This window comes from Pygocentrus nattereri, chromosome 28, assembly GCF_015220715.1.
Source record: "Pygocentrus nattereri isolate fPygNat1 chromosome 28, fPygNat1.pri, whole genome shotgun sequence".
Classification (NCBI taxonomy): Eukaryota; Metazoa; Chordata; class Actinopteri; order Characiformes; family Serrasalmidae; genus Pygocentrus; species Pygocentrus nattereri.
The window spans coordinates 6147015-6164938 of NC_051238.1; the positions used below are offsets into that span (position 1 = coordinate 6147015).

At 42.1% G+C, this 17924-nt stretch overlaps 2 protein-coding genes across 9 annotated transcripts in view; one reads left to right on the forward strand and one right to left on the reverse strand.

Moving 5' to 3' along the window:
- fcho1 (FCH and mu domain containing endocytic adaptor 1) overlaps positions 1-1376 on the forward strand; it is a 121350-nt gene extending 119974 nt beyond the window's left edge. For both annotated transcript variants that reach the window (XM_017722328.2, XM_037535677.1), the window contains exon 27: positions 810-1376. In XM_017722328.2, the coding sequence (XP_017577817.2) occupies positions 810-838 (29 nt within the window). In that variant the 3' untranslated portion in view covers positions 839-1376. The remainder of the gene's footprint in view (positions 1-809) is intronic.
- A 55-nt stretch (positions 1377-1431) lies between these two features.
- The window catches only part of rfx2 (regulatory factor X, 2 (influences HLA class II expression)), a 56189-nt gene continuing 39696 nt past the window's right edge, over positions 1432-17924 (reverse strand). For 4 of the 7 annotated variants that reach the window (XM_037535680.1, XM_037535681.1, XM_037535682.1 and 1 more), the window contains 12 exons: positions 15616-15797; positions 15175-15294; positions 14775-14896; positions 13834-13952; positions 10169-10284; positions 8144-8295; positions 7464-7561; positions 6497-6646; positions 5959-6167; positions 5572-5737; positions 5441-5483; positions 3306-3443 (listed from right to left, as the gene is read on the reverse strand). In XM_037535680.1, the coding sequence (XP_037391577.1) occupies positions 3322-3443; positions 5441-5483; positions 5572-5737; positions 5959-6167; positions 6497-6646; positions 7464-7561; positions 8144-8295; positions 10169-10284; positions 13834-13952; positions 14775-14896; positions 15175-15294; positions 15616-15797 (1599 nt within the window). In that variant the 3' untranslated portion in view covers positions 3306-3321. Of the gene's footprint in view, positions 3444-5440; positions 5484-5571; positions 5738-5958; positions 6168-6496; positions 6647-7463; positions 7562-8143; positions 8296-10168; positions 10285-13833; positions 13953-14774; positions 14897-15174; positions 15295-15615; positions 15798-17924 lie in introns of all 7 variants that reach the window. The other 3 variants (XM_037535685.1, XM_037535679.1, XM_037535678.1) reach the window with 2 other exon arrangements.

Sequence of the window (17924 nt, forward strand, 5' to 3'; positions counted from 1 at the left end):
TTCTGATGGCTTAACTCGTTACCTCAAGATGACAACTGTTATCTTGAGATCACAAGATACAACAGAATTGCCTGAAATAAATGAAATGAACCTTTATTGTCATTACACATTGTACTTGTACATTTGCGTAACGGAATTGGTTTACAGCCCCCAAGATCCAAGTCGTCATCTTGAGATGAGTTATCTGAAGATCACAAAATTGTTATTTTGAAATAAGTTACTCAAGATAGCAACAGCTGCTATCCTAAGATAACGGGTTATCTTGTGATTTCAAGATAACTGTCATCATTGAGGTAACGATTGAATTATCTCAGGAACAAAATTATCTTGAAATAATGAGTTGCTTATCTTGTTATTGCAAGATAACAATCTAGAAAACTAGCAACAGCCCATGGCCTCTCCGGCCTGCCGTGGAACAGAGGTCCTGAAGTTCTGAGCCCTCCCCCTGACGGGGAGTGGTCCTCAGGGTGTCACACGGCTGCTCGTGTCAGGGTTCGTTTGGCGGGGCTTTGGTTTCATTTAGTGTTTATGGTTTAAAGAATGCTGCCAGCTTAAGCTGCATTATAATAAAAGTATAACAAGAATGATTCATTTTCTATTAGAATAATGAAAAAAGACATGAAACTGTGCAAACCTGGGTAGAAAGTGGACAATAAATAACAATGGAAACGTGGGATGTGACCAGATCATTATTTACAGTATAATTAAATACAGTTTCCAGCATGTGAAGCTTTTGGAAGCTCTGGTTTTATATCCGAACCTGAGCGTGCGGCTCCAGCCCTGAATGAATTCCGCTGTTCTGTTCACAGGGAAGTACATGGCCGGCTGCTCGTTGTGAGAGATCGCGCCTGGTTGTTTAACCGAAGCCCAGAGTTTGCACTTTTATCAGACTTGGCCAGGTCCTTCCATCGGGGACCGGACGGACAGCTGGAGTGACGTGCCTGGGACCTGGACATTACCCATGTTGCATTGTTGTGAGGAATAGACACTGGAAATCCATTTGGCTGTGCTGTCCTTGCTGCTGATAAGGACCAATATAATAGTGGCGTATTAGACCTGGCCTGGTTTAAATCTTTCAGCGCTTCGCTGTACAGACGGCTCACTATACATGCCTGTTCTCTCCCCTCTGAGCGCTCTTTTATTTGTACCGTCTGTTCGTTTGTTCCTGTGTGCAATGCGTACTGTGTACCTTTGCCAGCTCGATTTGGAAACTGGATGTAAGATTTTTCCTTTTTCTTTTTGTGAAAATTTGTGATTCCAGTTTAAACATGTAAGGGTTCTGGAATGATGTTGCCATGGAAAAAAAAAAAAAAAGAAGTGGTCTTGTTCATGTGAGTATAAGATAAAATGAATTATTAAAGACTTTGTAATGACAATCACAGTAGCAAGCGTCTCACCGTGCCGAGAAATCAAAACACGTGGATCCATAAGTGGTTTACACCAATTTATTACACGTTTTATACCAGTACAAAATACAATTGATGTAAGCAGTTTTGTTACAGACTATAGTCTGTTCTTAGTCTAAGTAAAGAAGTCAAGAACAGTTTATTTTCAAGGGAAAAAAACAAAAATAAGGTATCAATATAGTTGTGAGAAGAATCATATCTACTCCCATAAAAATAAACCGTAGCCAGAAGATCTAAAACAGAATTACCAAAAAAAAAATAAATAAATATTACCAGGTTACACAAGGTGAATACTCGTCCCCAAACACACTAAAGGCAAAGTACTGTAACAGGCACGAGAAAACAAACAGCCTGAAACCTCCCGGCACTCCAACAACAGAAAGGAGAAAGGAGGAGCGCGGAGGGGGAGGCCAGAGAGACATCGGCCAACTCGTTTCCCATAAAATCATGTAGAAAATCATCCACCAGCGCTGAAATGCATTTCTGTAAACAATCAGGGGGAAAAACCGTGGCCAAAACCAGGACGAGCGGACATCACTGGGCTCCTTGTCTCAGCTCAACAGCATCCAGAAACATTGGAAATCCATCAACTACAATATTCATAGACCATATGAGAAAAAGTTTGATTAAAAATAGACAATAAAGCCCCATCAAAGTTTAACCAGCTCTTCAATAATAAAGCTGGGCACTTGTAGATTCCACACATATGGGTGAAAATAAATGCAGCACATCTTTTCTTTGTTACTAATTCATTCGTAACGCCTTTCCATTTTAATTCCCATCGTACGGAAGATCTGCTTCAACGTTAAGTCTGAAATCTTAAATGTATAAGAAATCTCTGGTAAAACTGTGAATGAAAATTTAAACACACAAACCACCCGGCGAGCGCAGGCTCATTCCAGTTACTTCAAATAGTCATTTACAGACATTCTGTCACTTTCAGCACAACCAAAGATCCCACTGCCCCTTTAAATCCCCCTTAGAAGCTTCAGAACATTTCAGCACCAACATGCAAAACTGGACCGAAGCCGACTAGAAGCACTAGCTCCTCTAGTCGATGACTCGAGCCTGTAGAGTGAGGAACAGCACTACTGGCTCGATCACCGTTACAACTTTTCACAGGATCTCCTCTAAATAAGTTTATTTACAGTTGCCGTGGGGGGGCGGGGGTCTCCTCTAGGACCAAATTTACACAAATCAACACTACAGAAATACAGAAAGTTAGCATAGAAACGGTGGTTGAGGTATCAACAGCTCATCTCATATGGCCAGGGGTGTCGTATTTGTATTTATCTATTCTTTTTATATACACATTTCTTTTTTCGTCTCAGAAAGAAACAGCGACATGTGCCGTCCATGTGGTTGCCATGGCGGCAAGAGGTCCGCAGTGCTGGTGGGGATGAAACACGCAAGGCTGCTTTGGGTTAGTGGGCTTGCATTATATCGGAGCACGCGTGAACGGAGCCGTAGCTACAGGAAAACAGCCCTGCAGCCTCTGCGGGAAGGTGCTGGAGACAGCTGAGGTCATCAGACGATACATTCATACTGCGAGTACAGGCACGGCCCGGATACAGCGACTGCTTTCTGCTCTCATCTAAGGCACTGGAAAGGACACTATGGCACGGAGATCCCAAATTAAACACGGCGCTGAGCTCCGTCTGAGCTCGGAGAGGCACGGCTGAAAACGAAGGACCCAAAAGGAAAACAAACAGACCCTCAAGTAGATTAACTACTAGAAACTCTCTGGACAAAACTAGACTCCTGTACGCGTTAGGAACCAAAATCAGTGTTAAAACGCAGCTCGCTAGCAAGGACGGTGGAATCTGAGGACGACTGATAAAATCCCACCACCCAACACTCGCACGGGTACAGCGTCCGTGCAGGCAGAGCGGTGGCCAGTCTCGATGGACGGCTCTCAGATCTCCTGCAACGAGTGGTTGATCTCGATCCTCTCGCTCTTTATTGCAGGCTCACACGTTCCCCGAGATACGTCACCGTCGCTGCCGAGGTCACTGATATCCTCAGAGAACGAGGCATCTGAGGGGAAAGAAGAGAGAGGAGGTTAAAAAAGGTTCCATTTTTGTGGAGCTAATTCAAACCTTAAACACAAGGGTGAGGTTTATACTGAGTCCTCAGTAGTGGGGCACTATTGTCTCACAGCCCATGGTTCTTCAAAACAAACAAAATGTGCGTAATTAAACGATGTAAACAAAGTGATTCAGGGAGAAACCTTAGTGTTCAGTGGGAAGGATGGAAACCTGGGGCTGGAATCATAAAAAGAAACAAACGTCTGTGTTTTTTTTTTAAACCCATTAAAATCTCAAAATCTCAGGTTTATTACATACTAAGGCTTATTACTCAGTAACTACAGGGACTTCAGTACAAGGGTACAGGGTAACGTCATTCTTAAGAATTCTTAACTAGTTTCTGAAGAATAATCCCAAGAACAAGTGGTATTCGTGAAAATATGTTAAGTGTTGATATGTTAAGAAAACATTTAAGAACCTTTTGAGAGACTCATACTTGTCTTGGGCTGCAGGTGCTGACGAGGTGAGCATTCAAATTCATCACGGACGCCACTCCTGCCCTCCTCGTCAGTCACCCCACAATTATATTTTCCAAGGAGGATTTTTTTCCTGATGGCTATTTCTTCCACCATCACCTCTAGTTCTTACTTGCTAAAATTGTTTAACCTCTTATGCTCATGGGTATATTTTGGTTTGACCATCTGAATTCACACGACCAGATCCTGAGGCAAATTATTCAGTAACTGCATGAAATAAATGGACATTTTTATTTTATTAATTTATTTAAAATCTCCCCTCAAATGAACAGAACGTGTGTTTTATGATCTCCACATATCACTACATGCTCACAGTTTACTGCTGAGAGCCAAAAATCTCAGATGCTCTTTGTGTTATTTTCTAAAAGTGATGTTTCCAGAGCAGATCACTGAAGAGACGCCGTCTGTTTATAGTTTAGAGCCCAGATTTGGGGAAAAACGGGTCGACTTTCAGTAGAAAAACAAAGTTCAGCTTCTTTTATTATAAGGGTTTAAAATGACATCACCGTCTATTAGACTGGAGAGAAGAGCTGCAGCCTCACACGACGCCCAGCTTCTGAATGGAGCTTATGAAATATAAAAGCTATGAAGAACATGACGGAGTATGTTTTGGACCCACAGGTGGTCTCGGAGTTTTCCTCCACTTTGTTCCTCTGAGCAGAGCAACCTAACGCAAAAACAGTCTATACTAATTCAGAATGTATCTCCATCAGATAAGATTATCCTACGAGAATATTGTTGTTTTGTTTTTTAGGTCTCAAGAACCTTTGCAAGTTTTTTTTCCCCTCAAAGCTTTCATGAATCCGGCCGCAGACGTCTGAAGAGTTTAAAGCTTCTAAAAGCTCATGAACATGGTTGTGAAATACGATGCCTGAGACATTGTTTTACGGTAGTTTTGTGACAAAGGCTTTAGACCCCATGTGTCAAACACAAGGGCCAGATCAGACCCCCGACACAATCCTATCCGGCCTGCAATAATTTAATTTTCTACTAACATTAGCCCGCTTCACAATGCACTGCACTACAGTCCCCAGCATGCACTGCTTTACTGCTGATGTGAATAAACAGTGGCCAGTTCAGGTTACAGCACAACATCAATTAAAAATAAATGCATTTTTTTTCTCTGGCCCACAGATTTGATGAGATTTTTTAATATGGTGAGTTTCATGGCTGAGTTTGACAGCCTTGCTTTTCTTAAAACCTATACGTGATGGACAGGTAAATGGAGGGTGTTGTAAGGAAAAACAGTCCCTACAGAAACGTTTACTACCAGTTTATCATTATGATTATTATCATTAACTCAGAAGACACGTATAAATCCAGTGGTCATTTCAGATGGTAAATAAAATGGCTATAGTGGCTTTGCAAACACCGTGACCCCTGGTTCCTATCAGCGCCACTGATATTTCTATTTCACATCAAACCCCTCTGAATGACTTAAGCACCACTATAGAAATAAGCGTGTTTGTACCTTTCTCCAACAGTGGGGGCATCATTGAGCTGAGGTCACTGAACTACAATGCAAAAAGGTATAAATGTTACATTCATATGGGCACACATTCAAAATATCTACCAAAAAAGGGTCAAAACAGAAAGCGAAACCTTCAGACAAACCTCTCCCATCACGGCTATGGGCGTCTCCCCGGTTGCCTGGGCGACGCGGTGCTCCACCAGGTAAAACATGTACTCGTCATACAGCAGCCGGATCAGGTGGAAGGAGCCGAAGCTGGCAGCACTGCGCAGTGTCAGGTCTCTGATCACCATGGAGCTACGGAGGACGTATCAGCGTTACACAACAACAAAACACCATCAGCGTTCATCACCGCGGAGCTTCTCAAAAGCACTTCAGCGTAAAATAACTCCCAGATCTCACTACATAGCTGATTTAGGTTCTCCCTTTTTCAGATTCACACAGAACGTCATTTGTGGAGTCGAACTTTCGTGTCCAGCGTTCTGGCTCGCCTGCTGACCATGTGTTAGGTGGCGTACCTGTAGAAGGACCACTTGAGGAGAAACTGGCGTGCAGCTCTGGGGAAGCTGGGGCTGCCCTCGTGTGGCTTCAGGACCTGGCTCACCACGTTGTCCAGCCAGGCGGCCCACTGATCCAGAGAGCTCTGCTGCTGCAGGGTCACTTTAAAGTCCTGCTCCAGACGCTGCACTACACTCTCATCACACTGACACACCCATGAGGCCTGCTCCTGGATAACACGCGCGCACACACACACACACGCACGCACACACACACACACACAACGGTCAGTGCGAAACCAAAATAGACATCTGATTGAATTTTATTGATATAGTGCCTTTATTATATATAATCTGTATATTAGCGCTAGGCTAAGGCCTGTAGTGCATACTGGGACACAGACCTAGACCTAGACACAGTGCTAGGCTAAGATCTGTACTGCGTTCTAAGACACAGGCCTGCGCGATAGCACCAGGCTGGGGCCCGTGGTTTGTAGTGAGATGCAGACCTGTATGTTGGCTTTAGACTAAACGCTACGATGTGTAAAAGAAGTCAAACCTGCACGTTGGCGAAGTCCACGCGGTTGAGGTCACTGAGCATCTGGTTGATCTGGGAGGTGTTCTGCAGCACAGCTCGAGCCGCCTGCGCCAGGTGGTTCAGAGAGGTGTACCTGCGCAGAGTCTGCGCGAACGCACTCACTACTGCGGCCTGAACACACACACACACACACACACACACACACACCAAGCATGAGAACAGTGCTGTGTCTCCATATTGTACAGAGTTCTCAGGGAGGGAGCCTTCCAGTCATCAAATGCACATCCCTTAGCAATAAGGCCTCTTATAATAATCAACACAGAAATCACATAACACAATACAACAACCAGCTCAAGCCCTTAATGCAAGCTACTTCAACCCGTTAAGTGTCCATCTGTCAAAAACAACAATTTATGGTTTATGTCAATGGTCACTTTTACAGTGGACATTATTTGACACTAGCGTATTAGCTAGGTCTGCTATTGCTTAAGCTCCGTCTGTTTCAGTGTACCCAAGCTTAGCTATGTAGCGCTATGCTGTTAGCCAGTGATATAAATTCCTGCCCACCTACACATTTACCTATGCATGCATGTATGGGGCAGCAAGGCTATCGCCACCAGTTATTCAGATGGACACTAAATATTCATTATATACACCGATCAGGCGTAACGTTCTGACCACCTCCTTGTTTCTACACTCATTGTCCACTTTATCAGCTCCACTTACTGTATAGCTGCACTCTGTAGTTCTACAGTTACAGACTGTAGTCCATCTGTTTCTCTGATACTCTGTTCTTCAGTGGCCAGGACCCCCTGGACCCTCACAGAGCAGGTACTATTTGGGTGGTGGGTCATTCTCAGCACTGCAGTAACACTGACGTGGTGGTGTCAGTGTGTGCTGTGCTGGTCTGAGCAGATCAGACACTGCAGCGCTCTAACATGTTACGCCTGATCGGTGTATAATAAAGCTTATTGAAGAGAAGCCTGACCTTGGTGCGCACAATCTCCTGGGGGAAGTTACTCATGGCTGAGGTCAGCCAGCTCTCCAGACTCTTGGCGAAGTTTCGGATGGCTTGGGTGAGAGTACCTACAGAAGGGAAAACGAACATGATTAGAGGGGAGATCTGTAAAGCATTCAGCTCAGAGTAAACATGTGACAGCTGTGAATATAGTTTATAATGCAGTACAGTGAACAACCCAGTCCTCGTATTGTCTGGCAGATTAAACAAAACTAGCCAATATTAAAGTTACACAGATTTATCAGTGTTGACTGATAAAAGGCTGATATTAATATAAATGAACTATTAAAAAAAAAGATTCATAAAAGAGTATACACATGTAAATTGCATCAAAGCCTAAACTTTAGCGTGATGTGTAACATCTTCTAACAAAATAATGTGAAAAGAACTGATGACATACAAAAATAAATAAACAAATCACACTTGAACACATTGGGCTGATGTTATTGGATATTGAAGTCTATGCCAGAATTACTGTACTGAAAGAGTACAGACTAGCACAGGAGAGCGTTTCATATTGAACACCGTGTACAGACACCACAGGAGAGCTTTGAGCAGTGATTAAATTGTTATTCTAGCATGTAGCACAGAGGTAAGGGAGTTTCTAGTGTGTTGTGGTGTGATACGGTGTATTGCGGTGTAGTACTGACTGGGAACGGGCCGCAGAACATCCGGGATGAGGATTTCCACCAGCGCCTGGTACAGGATGTGATCGCAGCTCCTCATCCACTGTTTCACTGGCTCAAACTTACACAGAGCAATCAGCTTCTCACTGGGGATCACCCCCTCGATTTCCTCGTCGCTGCAGAGAATCGGACAGAGAGAACATTTATTCACAGTTCATTACATCATAAAAATAATCGGTTACAGAAAAGAAGCAGCTCAGATACTAAACTGGACCGGTTGCAGGGTAAACTAAAGCATGTATACACACAGCTCAAACTAAGTTTATGTCATCAGTGGGCAGTAAGGCTAAAACATGACATCACTGTATGCTTAAAATGTCTAATGGTTGTGTTATATACCCCAGTATACATGCAGGCGTATGCAAAGGTGAACACACCCTCTATAGTGAAGAAACTGTGTTATATGCATATTGTACAACAATAATATGATATTGTACAACAAACATATTAAGTTAAAAAAAAAAAAAAACAGCAGTGCTGCTGGAGTTTTTAAACACCTCAGTGTCGCTGCTGGACTGAGAACAGCCCACCAACCAAACATATCCAGCCAACAGCGTCCTGTGGGCAGCATCCTGTGACCGCTGATGAAGGACTAGAGGATGACCCACACAAACTGTGCTGACACATGAGCTTTCGTATCGGATGTTACATCTACAAGGTGGACACAGTACTTAAAAAGCGCTGCTGTGTCTGATCCACTCGTACCAGCATGACACACACTAACACACCACCACCATGTCAGAGTTACTGCAGTGCTGAGAATGATCACCACCCAAATAGTACCTGCTCTGTGAGGGTCCAGGGGGTCCTGACCACTGAAGAACAGGGTAACAGAGTATCAGAGAAACAGATGGACTACAGTCTGTAACTGTAGAACTACAAAGTGCAGCTATACAGTAAGTGGAGCTGATCAAGTGGACAATGAGTGTAGAAACAAGGAGGTGGTCATGATGTTATGCCTGATCAGTGTATGAGCGTCCCATATATTCAACCCCTCTGACCATCAGACACTGAAGAAATCTAGATAATCAGTCATTCCCACAAAGCCCCCGAGACTGCAGGACTGTGTGATGCAGCTGAATGAGTCAGGCGGCTCCTCGGGCGCTACGAGATAATACAGCAGTGCTCTGGTGTCCATGCTGGGCTAGGGCTAACCCCAAAAGACCAGCTAGTCCAAAGTGGACTACTTCAGATGAATACGTTCTAGACAGGACTAATGAGCCTTGATTCAAACATGTCTAAAATGTACCCGGCTCAATGGACAAGCGTTAATGTGCTTTATTCTGCTTGTACGTTGCATTATCTGCACTAATTCGTACCAGTTATGACAAAACACGTACCTAAGGAAGGGATTCGTCCAGCGTACTACCAGTTTGTGAACAGTCAAATGATCTGTGAACAACTGGCACACAATACTGTAGTCTGGACAATATTTATATCAACAGTATTAATATAAATTAATATTAATCATTTTTATTTATATTTATAAAGCACTTTTCATGCTGGTGGCAGCTCAAAGTGCTTTACACACAGGTCGTAAAACAGTTATACAAGAACTCATTCGTATTTATTTAGAAACAGAAGAAAAAGAAAAAGATCAAAGTAGAAGATAAAAACCATGAGGCGTACAGTTTTTAGTTAAATGCTTAAAACTTAGAGATACGTTTTTAGCCGCTTCTTAAAAGTGAGCACTGAGCTTGACTGTCTAATAAAAGGTGGAAGTGAGTTCCACAGTTCAGAAGCAGAATAGAACTATCATTTGTATAAGACCTGTGATAAATACAGCCGTCAGTTACCACACAGTAAAGAGCACTGCAGATAAATCTACAGGTTAAAAAAAAATAATAATAATAATAAAATAAAAGAATTTTTTGCCATGTACAATAAACACAAATCTAATATGCCTATAAAACTACATGCTTAAAATAAATATATGAATGAAATGTTTATGTAGTGCCACATTGCCAGCATACAGTGGCCGCGCCTGACCTGTTGGGGACAATGGTGGTGGTGCTGTCACTAGATGGCGCTGTTGAATACCAGAAAGTCTGCCACAGCTTCTCTATGAGGTGGAACTGCAGATTCATCACCACATCCAGAGTAGCCTGAGAGAGAGAGAGAGAAGGGGAGAGAGAGAGAGAGAGAGAGAGAGAGAGAGAGAGAGAGAGAGAGAGAGAGAGAGAGAGAGAGAGAGAGAGAGAGAGAGAAGGGGAGAGAGAGAGAGAGAGAGAGAGAGAGAGAGAGAGAGAGAGAGAGAGAGAGAGAGAGAGAGAGAGAGAAGGGGAGAGAGAGAGAGAGAGAGAGAAGGGGAGAGAGAGAGAGAGAGAGAGAGAAGGGGAGAGAGAGAGAGAGAGAGAGAGAGAGAGAGAGAGAGAGAGAGAGAGAGAGAGAGAGAGAAGGGGAGAGAGAGAGAGAGAGAGAGAAGGGGAGAGAGAGAGAGAGAGAGAGAGAGAGAGAGAGAGAGAGAGAGAGAGAGAGAGAGAGAGAGAGAGAGAGAAGGGGAGAGAGAGAGAGAGAGAGAGAGAGAGAGAGAGAGAGAGAGAGAGAGAGAGAGAAGGGGAGAGAGAGAGAGAGAGAGAGAGAGAGAGAGAGAGAGAGAGAGAGAGAGAGAGAGAGAGAGAGAGAAGGGGAGAGAGAGAGAGAGAGAGAGAAGGGGAGAGAGAGAGAGAGAGAGAGAGAAGGGGAGAGAGAGAGAGAGAGAGAGAGAGAGAGAGAGAGAGAGAGAGAGAGAGAGAGAGAGAGAGAGAGAAGGGGAGAGAGAGAGAGAGAGAGAGAGAGAAGGGGAGAGAGAGAGAGAGAGAGAGAAGGGGAGAGAGAGAGAGAGAGAGAGAGAGAGAGAGAGAGAGAGAGAGAGAGAGAGAGAGAGAGAGAGAGAGAGAGAGAGAGAGAAGCAATCTTTCACTGATTACTAACTACAAATATGCCATTACATTATTGTGCATGCCTCTATACATTGCTTTTCTCAAGGTGTGCAGGGTAAATATATTTTATCCACACTCAATATCACACGTTCAGTAACTGTGGAGCTCAAACAGCTGCTCTACATTAAAGCCATATCTTGCTTTGAAATCAAATTCACTGGTTTCAGCAGTGAGTTGTTGCAGCATGCATGCATGAACGTGTACGTACACATGACTGACTGAGTAAGCAAGTTTTGTTTCCACCTCTGCTGAGCTATTTCCTCTCTCTATTTCCTCAATAATCAGGACATAGCTGGCCTTGCGATGGCCTACAACAGCAGTGCTGACCGCTAGCGAACCCACACAGCAACCAAACAATAAGCATCAACAAACAAGAGCCACAAAGAAAGTTTAAGGCAAATGGTGTATGTAAAGGAATCATTTTAAGACCTCAATATGAGTCAGAGCTGGGCAAACAAGCTTAGTGGGGATAAAAATAATCTTCAAATTGAAGGAGAGAGAATCTAAGTGACACCATCCACGTACAATACATACGAGACATACACAGGAAAGTTTTGCAGGACCTGAAATGTGGTTTTAAACTATAGAGAGGCACATGCTTGGTTTTGTATAGCTTGTACAGTGAATAAAATGGCTATGTTTACACTGTAGACGATGACCCCTGCTTCCCTCTCACCACCACGGTAAAGCTATAAAGAATAAAGAAGCCATTTCACATCAAACCAGTCTGAACGACTTTGTTTACACCTCTACTTACGCAGAAATTTTGAAAGAATTGGTGGAATTCCCCTTTAAACCCTTAGACCTTGCATACGGGTCAGTTACTCATTTTAAGAACTATCCGATTTACACATCACTTTCATAGCAGTCACTGAGTGTCTTAAGATGAATAACTGATTGTGGGGGATTCCTGGAGAACGGCGTGAGTTCTCTATTCGCTATGGTTCACACTCGCGTCAGAGATTCTCCTGCGGTTGGACACTTGTTCCTATATCCAGTTACACAGCCCCATAGTGCAAACCTAACCCACCCACCCTCTACCAATCACACGACATGTTTTGGCTTCCTCACCAGGTTGCTATGGCAACCATGTTTACCGTTGCCGCAGCAACAGTTCAAACACTGCACTCGAGAAAAAAAAAAAAAAAGGGAAAACTCCCCGGCTCGACAAACAAGTGTTTTTTTTTTTTTTTCTACCTTCATCTTCTCAGCTCAGGAAAAAAAACAGGGAATAGTTGTAAAATGACAGAATTTGTGAGAGAACAGAGAAAAAAAGCCGGTGAAGAGTAGTTTTAGTTTCACTTTTTTCCCACAAACTGGACGGACAGGAGTGAAAGCAGGCCTTTACAACCTCCAAGATGACAAAGAAATCGAAAGTTTATGAACAATGTGACAGACAAAGTATCCGTCTCTATGCCTGTCATAAGTCTAGAATAAGAGACATGCGAAAAAAAAAAAACCAAAACGAAAAAGGAAAGAAGAAAGCTCTGTTCTTGATTGACAAGAGAAAAAGTGGTGACAGACAAAGGCAGGAGACGAGTGGCCTGAGCGGCGGTGTATGTGTGTTTCTCTCGCTGGCTGAAAGGTTAATTGGCATGACTGGAAAGGCACTGAGAGAGGGATGAAAGGAGCTTTGGAACAAAAGGTGTGAGCTGAACAGAGAGAGCGAGGGGAGGGAGGGATGGCCCAAGACCATCAAACTGCCCCTCTCGGAGAAACTGCACCAAACACGGCCAAATGCACGGCCTAGCCAAACTCTGACCGCTGCGCATTCGGCAGGTGTGTGACTAAGGCGACTGGGCACTGCGCTCGCGGGCTGGTCAGCTGGTCTATTCATTCTAATATAATTCATTTTTGTTCGTTTTTTTACTGGCCCGTTGTTTACATCACTGTTACATCTATTTCCCAGCCTTAATACTTGCTACATCATAATGTAATGCTTGCTATCATATTAATATATTCATATTAATTTATGAATGACTATGTGCAACTGAGCATACAGAAAAATGTCATATTTGTATGAATGTGTTTTCTCATGAGAGACATGAAGCCATCAGTCATTTTTAAAACGCCCATCTTCACTTAAAGGGCCCATATTGTGAAAAAACACTTTACTGATTCATAGTTTGTAAATGTTCAAAAATAAATTGTTCTCGAGACGCTTGCCTGTCCATATATGGAAACTAAGCTGAAAAGAAGACTTAAACTGAAGTTGCTGTCTTTGTGATGTCACAAAACCCATTTTACACATTTATATATATCCACCCATGCGTCCTACAGCGGTTTAGCCTGGTCCTTTCTTCTGGACTGCTGGCACAACATGAGGCACAACACAAAACAGCCAATCAGAACAGAGGTATTTTACATACATCAGTCTTAAAAGCACAGCAAGATACCAGCCTGTTAAATAATATAATGTGTAAAGACAAGCTCTAAACAAAGGCCTTTCAAATATGCACGAACTTCACATTGTTCCCACAGTACATGGATAGTCTGTCCATTCTTAATATGTTATTTATAGATTCTTTTATTCAGTATTATGTAACTTTTAGAGTATTTTGGACTTGGTATTATGCAGAAAGTGGAATTCCCCTTCAAGCATTAAGTTAAAACATGTCCTGTACAGCATTCTGAGCAGCCTCAGGCAGGTCTGGGTGGAACCAGCCATGACAAAGTGTGAACAAAAGAAAGAGAGTGCAGAATAGAATGAGAAAGAGAAAGAGAGAACAGTACCTCACAGTGGTCCCTGTAGATGCTCTGTAGCTTTTTCACGTCATTCATGGTGATGCGCTCAGGCAGTGGGCAGGAGCCCAGGTCCAGAGAGGGAAACGGGGGCAGGGCATGAGACATGTCTGCACATAAACAAACAATACATACATCCATCCATCCATGTACCACTGGAGGCTCAACATATTGTTAGACTGTGAGTGACTCATCATAGCAGGGTGTAGGGAAATACGATTTGGGGAAAATATCCAGTTTAGGTTTGAAATTAAATTGAAATTACTGTCTAGAAATTAATGTTCAGACCTGTTTTTTGCCATGAAATCAGAATATCCACTTTTTCTGAGGCCTTACTTTTAAATGTAGGCTGCTAGACAACCAGCAAGTTGTGGTTATGAGGTCACAATACATGAAGGCTTAGCTGCTTCTGATTGGTCCAATTTACCTATAGGCAGTTCACATGCTCTGAGTTAGTAGATCAAATGTTAAAACTTAGGACTTCGTGTTTTTAATGTAGCATTCCATACTTTACTGTTTATTACCTATATATTACAGGCAGTATTGGGCGCTGTAATGCTCAATATTTATGTATTACTGGTGGTTCTTGTAGAATCAAGTGCTGTAATGTTTATTAGACATGTATTACAAGTATTGCATGCCATAGTGCATATTACCTATGTATTACTGACAGTATTGCATGCTACAGTGTTTATTACATATGTATGACTGGTGAAATGGCGTTCTGGAGTGTTTATTACATATAAATGGTGGTATAGCATGTCATAATGTTATTACCTACATATTGTCGATGGGATTGCAAGCTGCAGTGTTTATCACATATGTATGGCTCTGGAGTGTTTATTACTTATAATATTTCTGGTCGTATTAGGTTGTACAGTATTTATTACCTATGTCCTGCCTGTGGTAGTCAGTGCTTTAGTATTTATTACCTATGAACTGCTGGTGGTGCTGGCTCTGCGCAGCCACACTTTGCTCCGGCGTGCCACTGGAGTGCTGAGAGCCGCCGGAGAGTCCGTCACCCATCATGCTCACTTTCTGCAGGGGTTTAAACCTGACCACAGGGGATAGGAGAATACAATGCTAGGGCAGGGCCACTAACCAGGGGACCGTCGGGATGGGATACAGAGACAGGCCAGATTGTGGGAGGGGGGGGGCTCGTTTATGGCATTTATCACAGCAACAGAAGACACTAGGACGATACTTCTGCATCGTGTCGGACACTCTATGGCTCATTTAGGCACAAATACAATTAATGAACATCAAAGGGATCAAAGCTTGGCAGGGAGCGAACAGTGGTGGTTAAAAAGAGACACACAAACAAGCTCTCACCTCTGTTTCTGGTGGACAGGCTGCTGTCTCATGGCCATGTACTGACTGTCGTCCTGCAGTCGGCTCAGAGGAGAGTCAGGCTTCACACGGATGCCATAGTAATGGTACTTCGAGTTCCCTCTGATACACACATGCACAAACAATGACTATACCTATAACTTTAACAGCCTTACTTGTGTGTCTATTCACAGGGTATGCAGCATATATATATATATATATATATATATATATATATATATATATATATATATATATATATATATATATATATATATATATATATATATATGTATATGTGTGTGTGTGTGTGTGTGTGTGTGTGTGTGTGTGTGTGTGTGTGTGTGTGTGTGTGTGTGTGTGTGTGTGTGTGTGTGTGTGTGATGAACATAGTGGTATTAGATGTTTTGGAAACAGAAATACTTTTGTGTGTGTGGGACTGACCTGGTGCCAAGGCGGCGTGTGCGCAGTCCCATAAAGACTGAGCGGATGAGCTTTCCGAAAGAAGCGGCATTGACTGGGTCCAGCTTCTGCTCTTGGCAGTGGCGCAGGTAGTGGTGATAGAGGGAACACCGCGCCAAACTCACACCGTCTGCTATCTCGTAGTTATCCAGCAGCCACTGTAACTAAAAACACAAACACATTTACACACACACACACACACACACAAACAAGCACACAGACACGCTACGTCAGAGGTTTGATAATCAGCGTCTGACTCCTTTTCTTTTAGGGCTGCTAACTGATGACCAACACCCAGCCCAGTGTGCATAAACAACTCAATAAAATATAAAAGAAGCACCTAGAGCTGAGGCACGTCTTTCACAGCGCTGATATGGCACGTGTAGTAATGTGATACTTGTAGATACTTGTATAAAACACACACACACACACACACACACACACACACACACACACACACACACACACATATATATATATATATATATATATATATATATATATATATATATATATATATATTACAACACATCTGATTTTTTTTTTAGGTTTAATAAGTTGGAACAGACACAATACCCCAGTAAAACAGCAGTGTCAAATTAAATGAAATAATAAATAAGTGCAGCTACTCACTGGACACTGGAATTTTATGACAACTGACAAACCTTTCTAAGAATTTTTAAAAGGCTTATTTCAAAAATTCGAATCACTTTTTAGAGTGAAAAGACATTAAATTTGACCAAAGCAGCCAGATGTTAACAACATATTTTTAGTGTCACATTTCCGCACACAAAATAGTTGCTAAATGTACAAAGCTAACGTCATTTATGAAGCCAAAATTCTGTCCTGCACCTGTGATTTCAATCTTCAAATGCATAAAAATAATATACTGAATTAGAAACATTCCTGCACAAAACAAGCAAACAAAACTGCATTCTCTAAGCGTTTCCTCCAAATGTGTTCAAAAACCTGCTGTTGCTAATCAGGCATTTATTCATGCTGATCCAATGTTTATAGGTCTGCAACACTCAAGTTTGAGCTATGACTCAAGTTTTTTTTCCCCCAAAGCCAAACAAACCTACCTTCGGTGAAAACATAAGTAACCTAAATAAAACAAGGGCAAAAGTGTAGGAAAGCCTAAAAGCAATGCAAATACCATCTGTTCATATTCAGTATTCATACTCTGCATCTCCCTGCTGTACAGCTTATCACTTACTAAAGTACTTGGAAGTGCACTTCTAAAACAATTGTCTGCCAGAGCTAATGTAGCTGCTCAGCTGGACATTCATTTATACTAAAAACCTTTTTTATGTAATAAGGAATACACTTGTATAGACAGCTGTATAGATAGATAGACACTAGATAGATAGATAGACAGCTGTATAGACACTAGATAGACACTAGATAGATAGATAGACAGCTGTATAGACAGATAGACACTAGATAGATAGACAGACAGCTGTATAGACAGATAGATAGACAGACAGCTGTATAGATAGATAGACAGATAGACAGATAGACAGATAGACAGATAGACAGACAGACAGATAGACAGACAGACAGACAGACAGACAGACAGACAGACAGACAGACAGACAGATGTAAAGACAGACATATAGATAGACAGACGTATAGACAGATAGCTGTATAGATGTATAGACGTATAGACGTATAGATGGACATATAGACGTATAGACAAACAGCTGTATAGACAGATAGATTTATAAAGAGATAGATAGATGTACAGACAGATAGATGTAAAGACAGACGTATAGACAGACGTATAGACAAACAGCTGTATAGACAAATAGATTTATAGAGAGATAGATAGATGTACAGACAGATAGATGTAAAGACAGACGTATAGACAGACGTATAGACAAACAGCTGTATAGACAAATAGATTTATAGAGAGATAGATAGATGTACAGACAGATAGATGTAAAGACAGACGTATAAATAGACGTATAGACAAACAGCTGTATAGACAAATAGAGAGAGACAGATAGATGTATAGACAGACAGATGTATAGACAGCTGTATAGACAGACAGATGTATAGACATATAGATTCGACGTATACATAGATGTATAGAGAAATAGACGTATAGACAGACGTATAGATAGATGTATAGACGTATAAATAGACATATAGATAGATAGACGGCTGTATAGACAGATAGATGTATAGACATATAGATAGACGCATAGATAGATGTATAGAGAAATAGACGTATAGACAGACGTATAGATAGATGTATAGACGTATAAATAGACATATAGATAGATAGA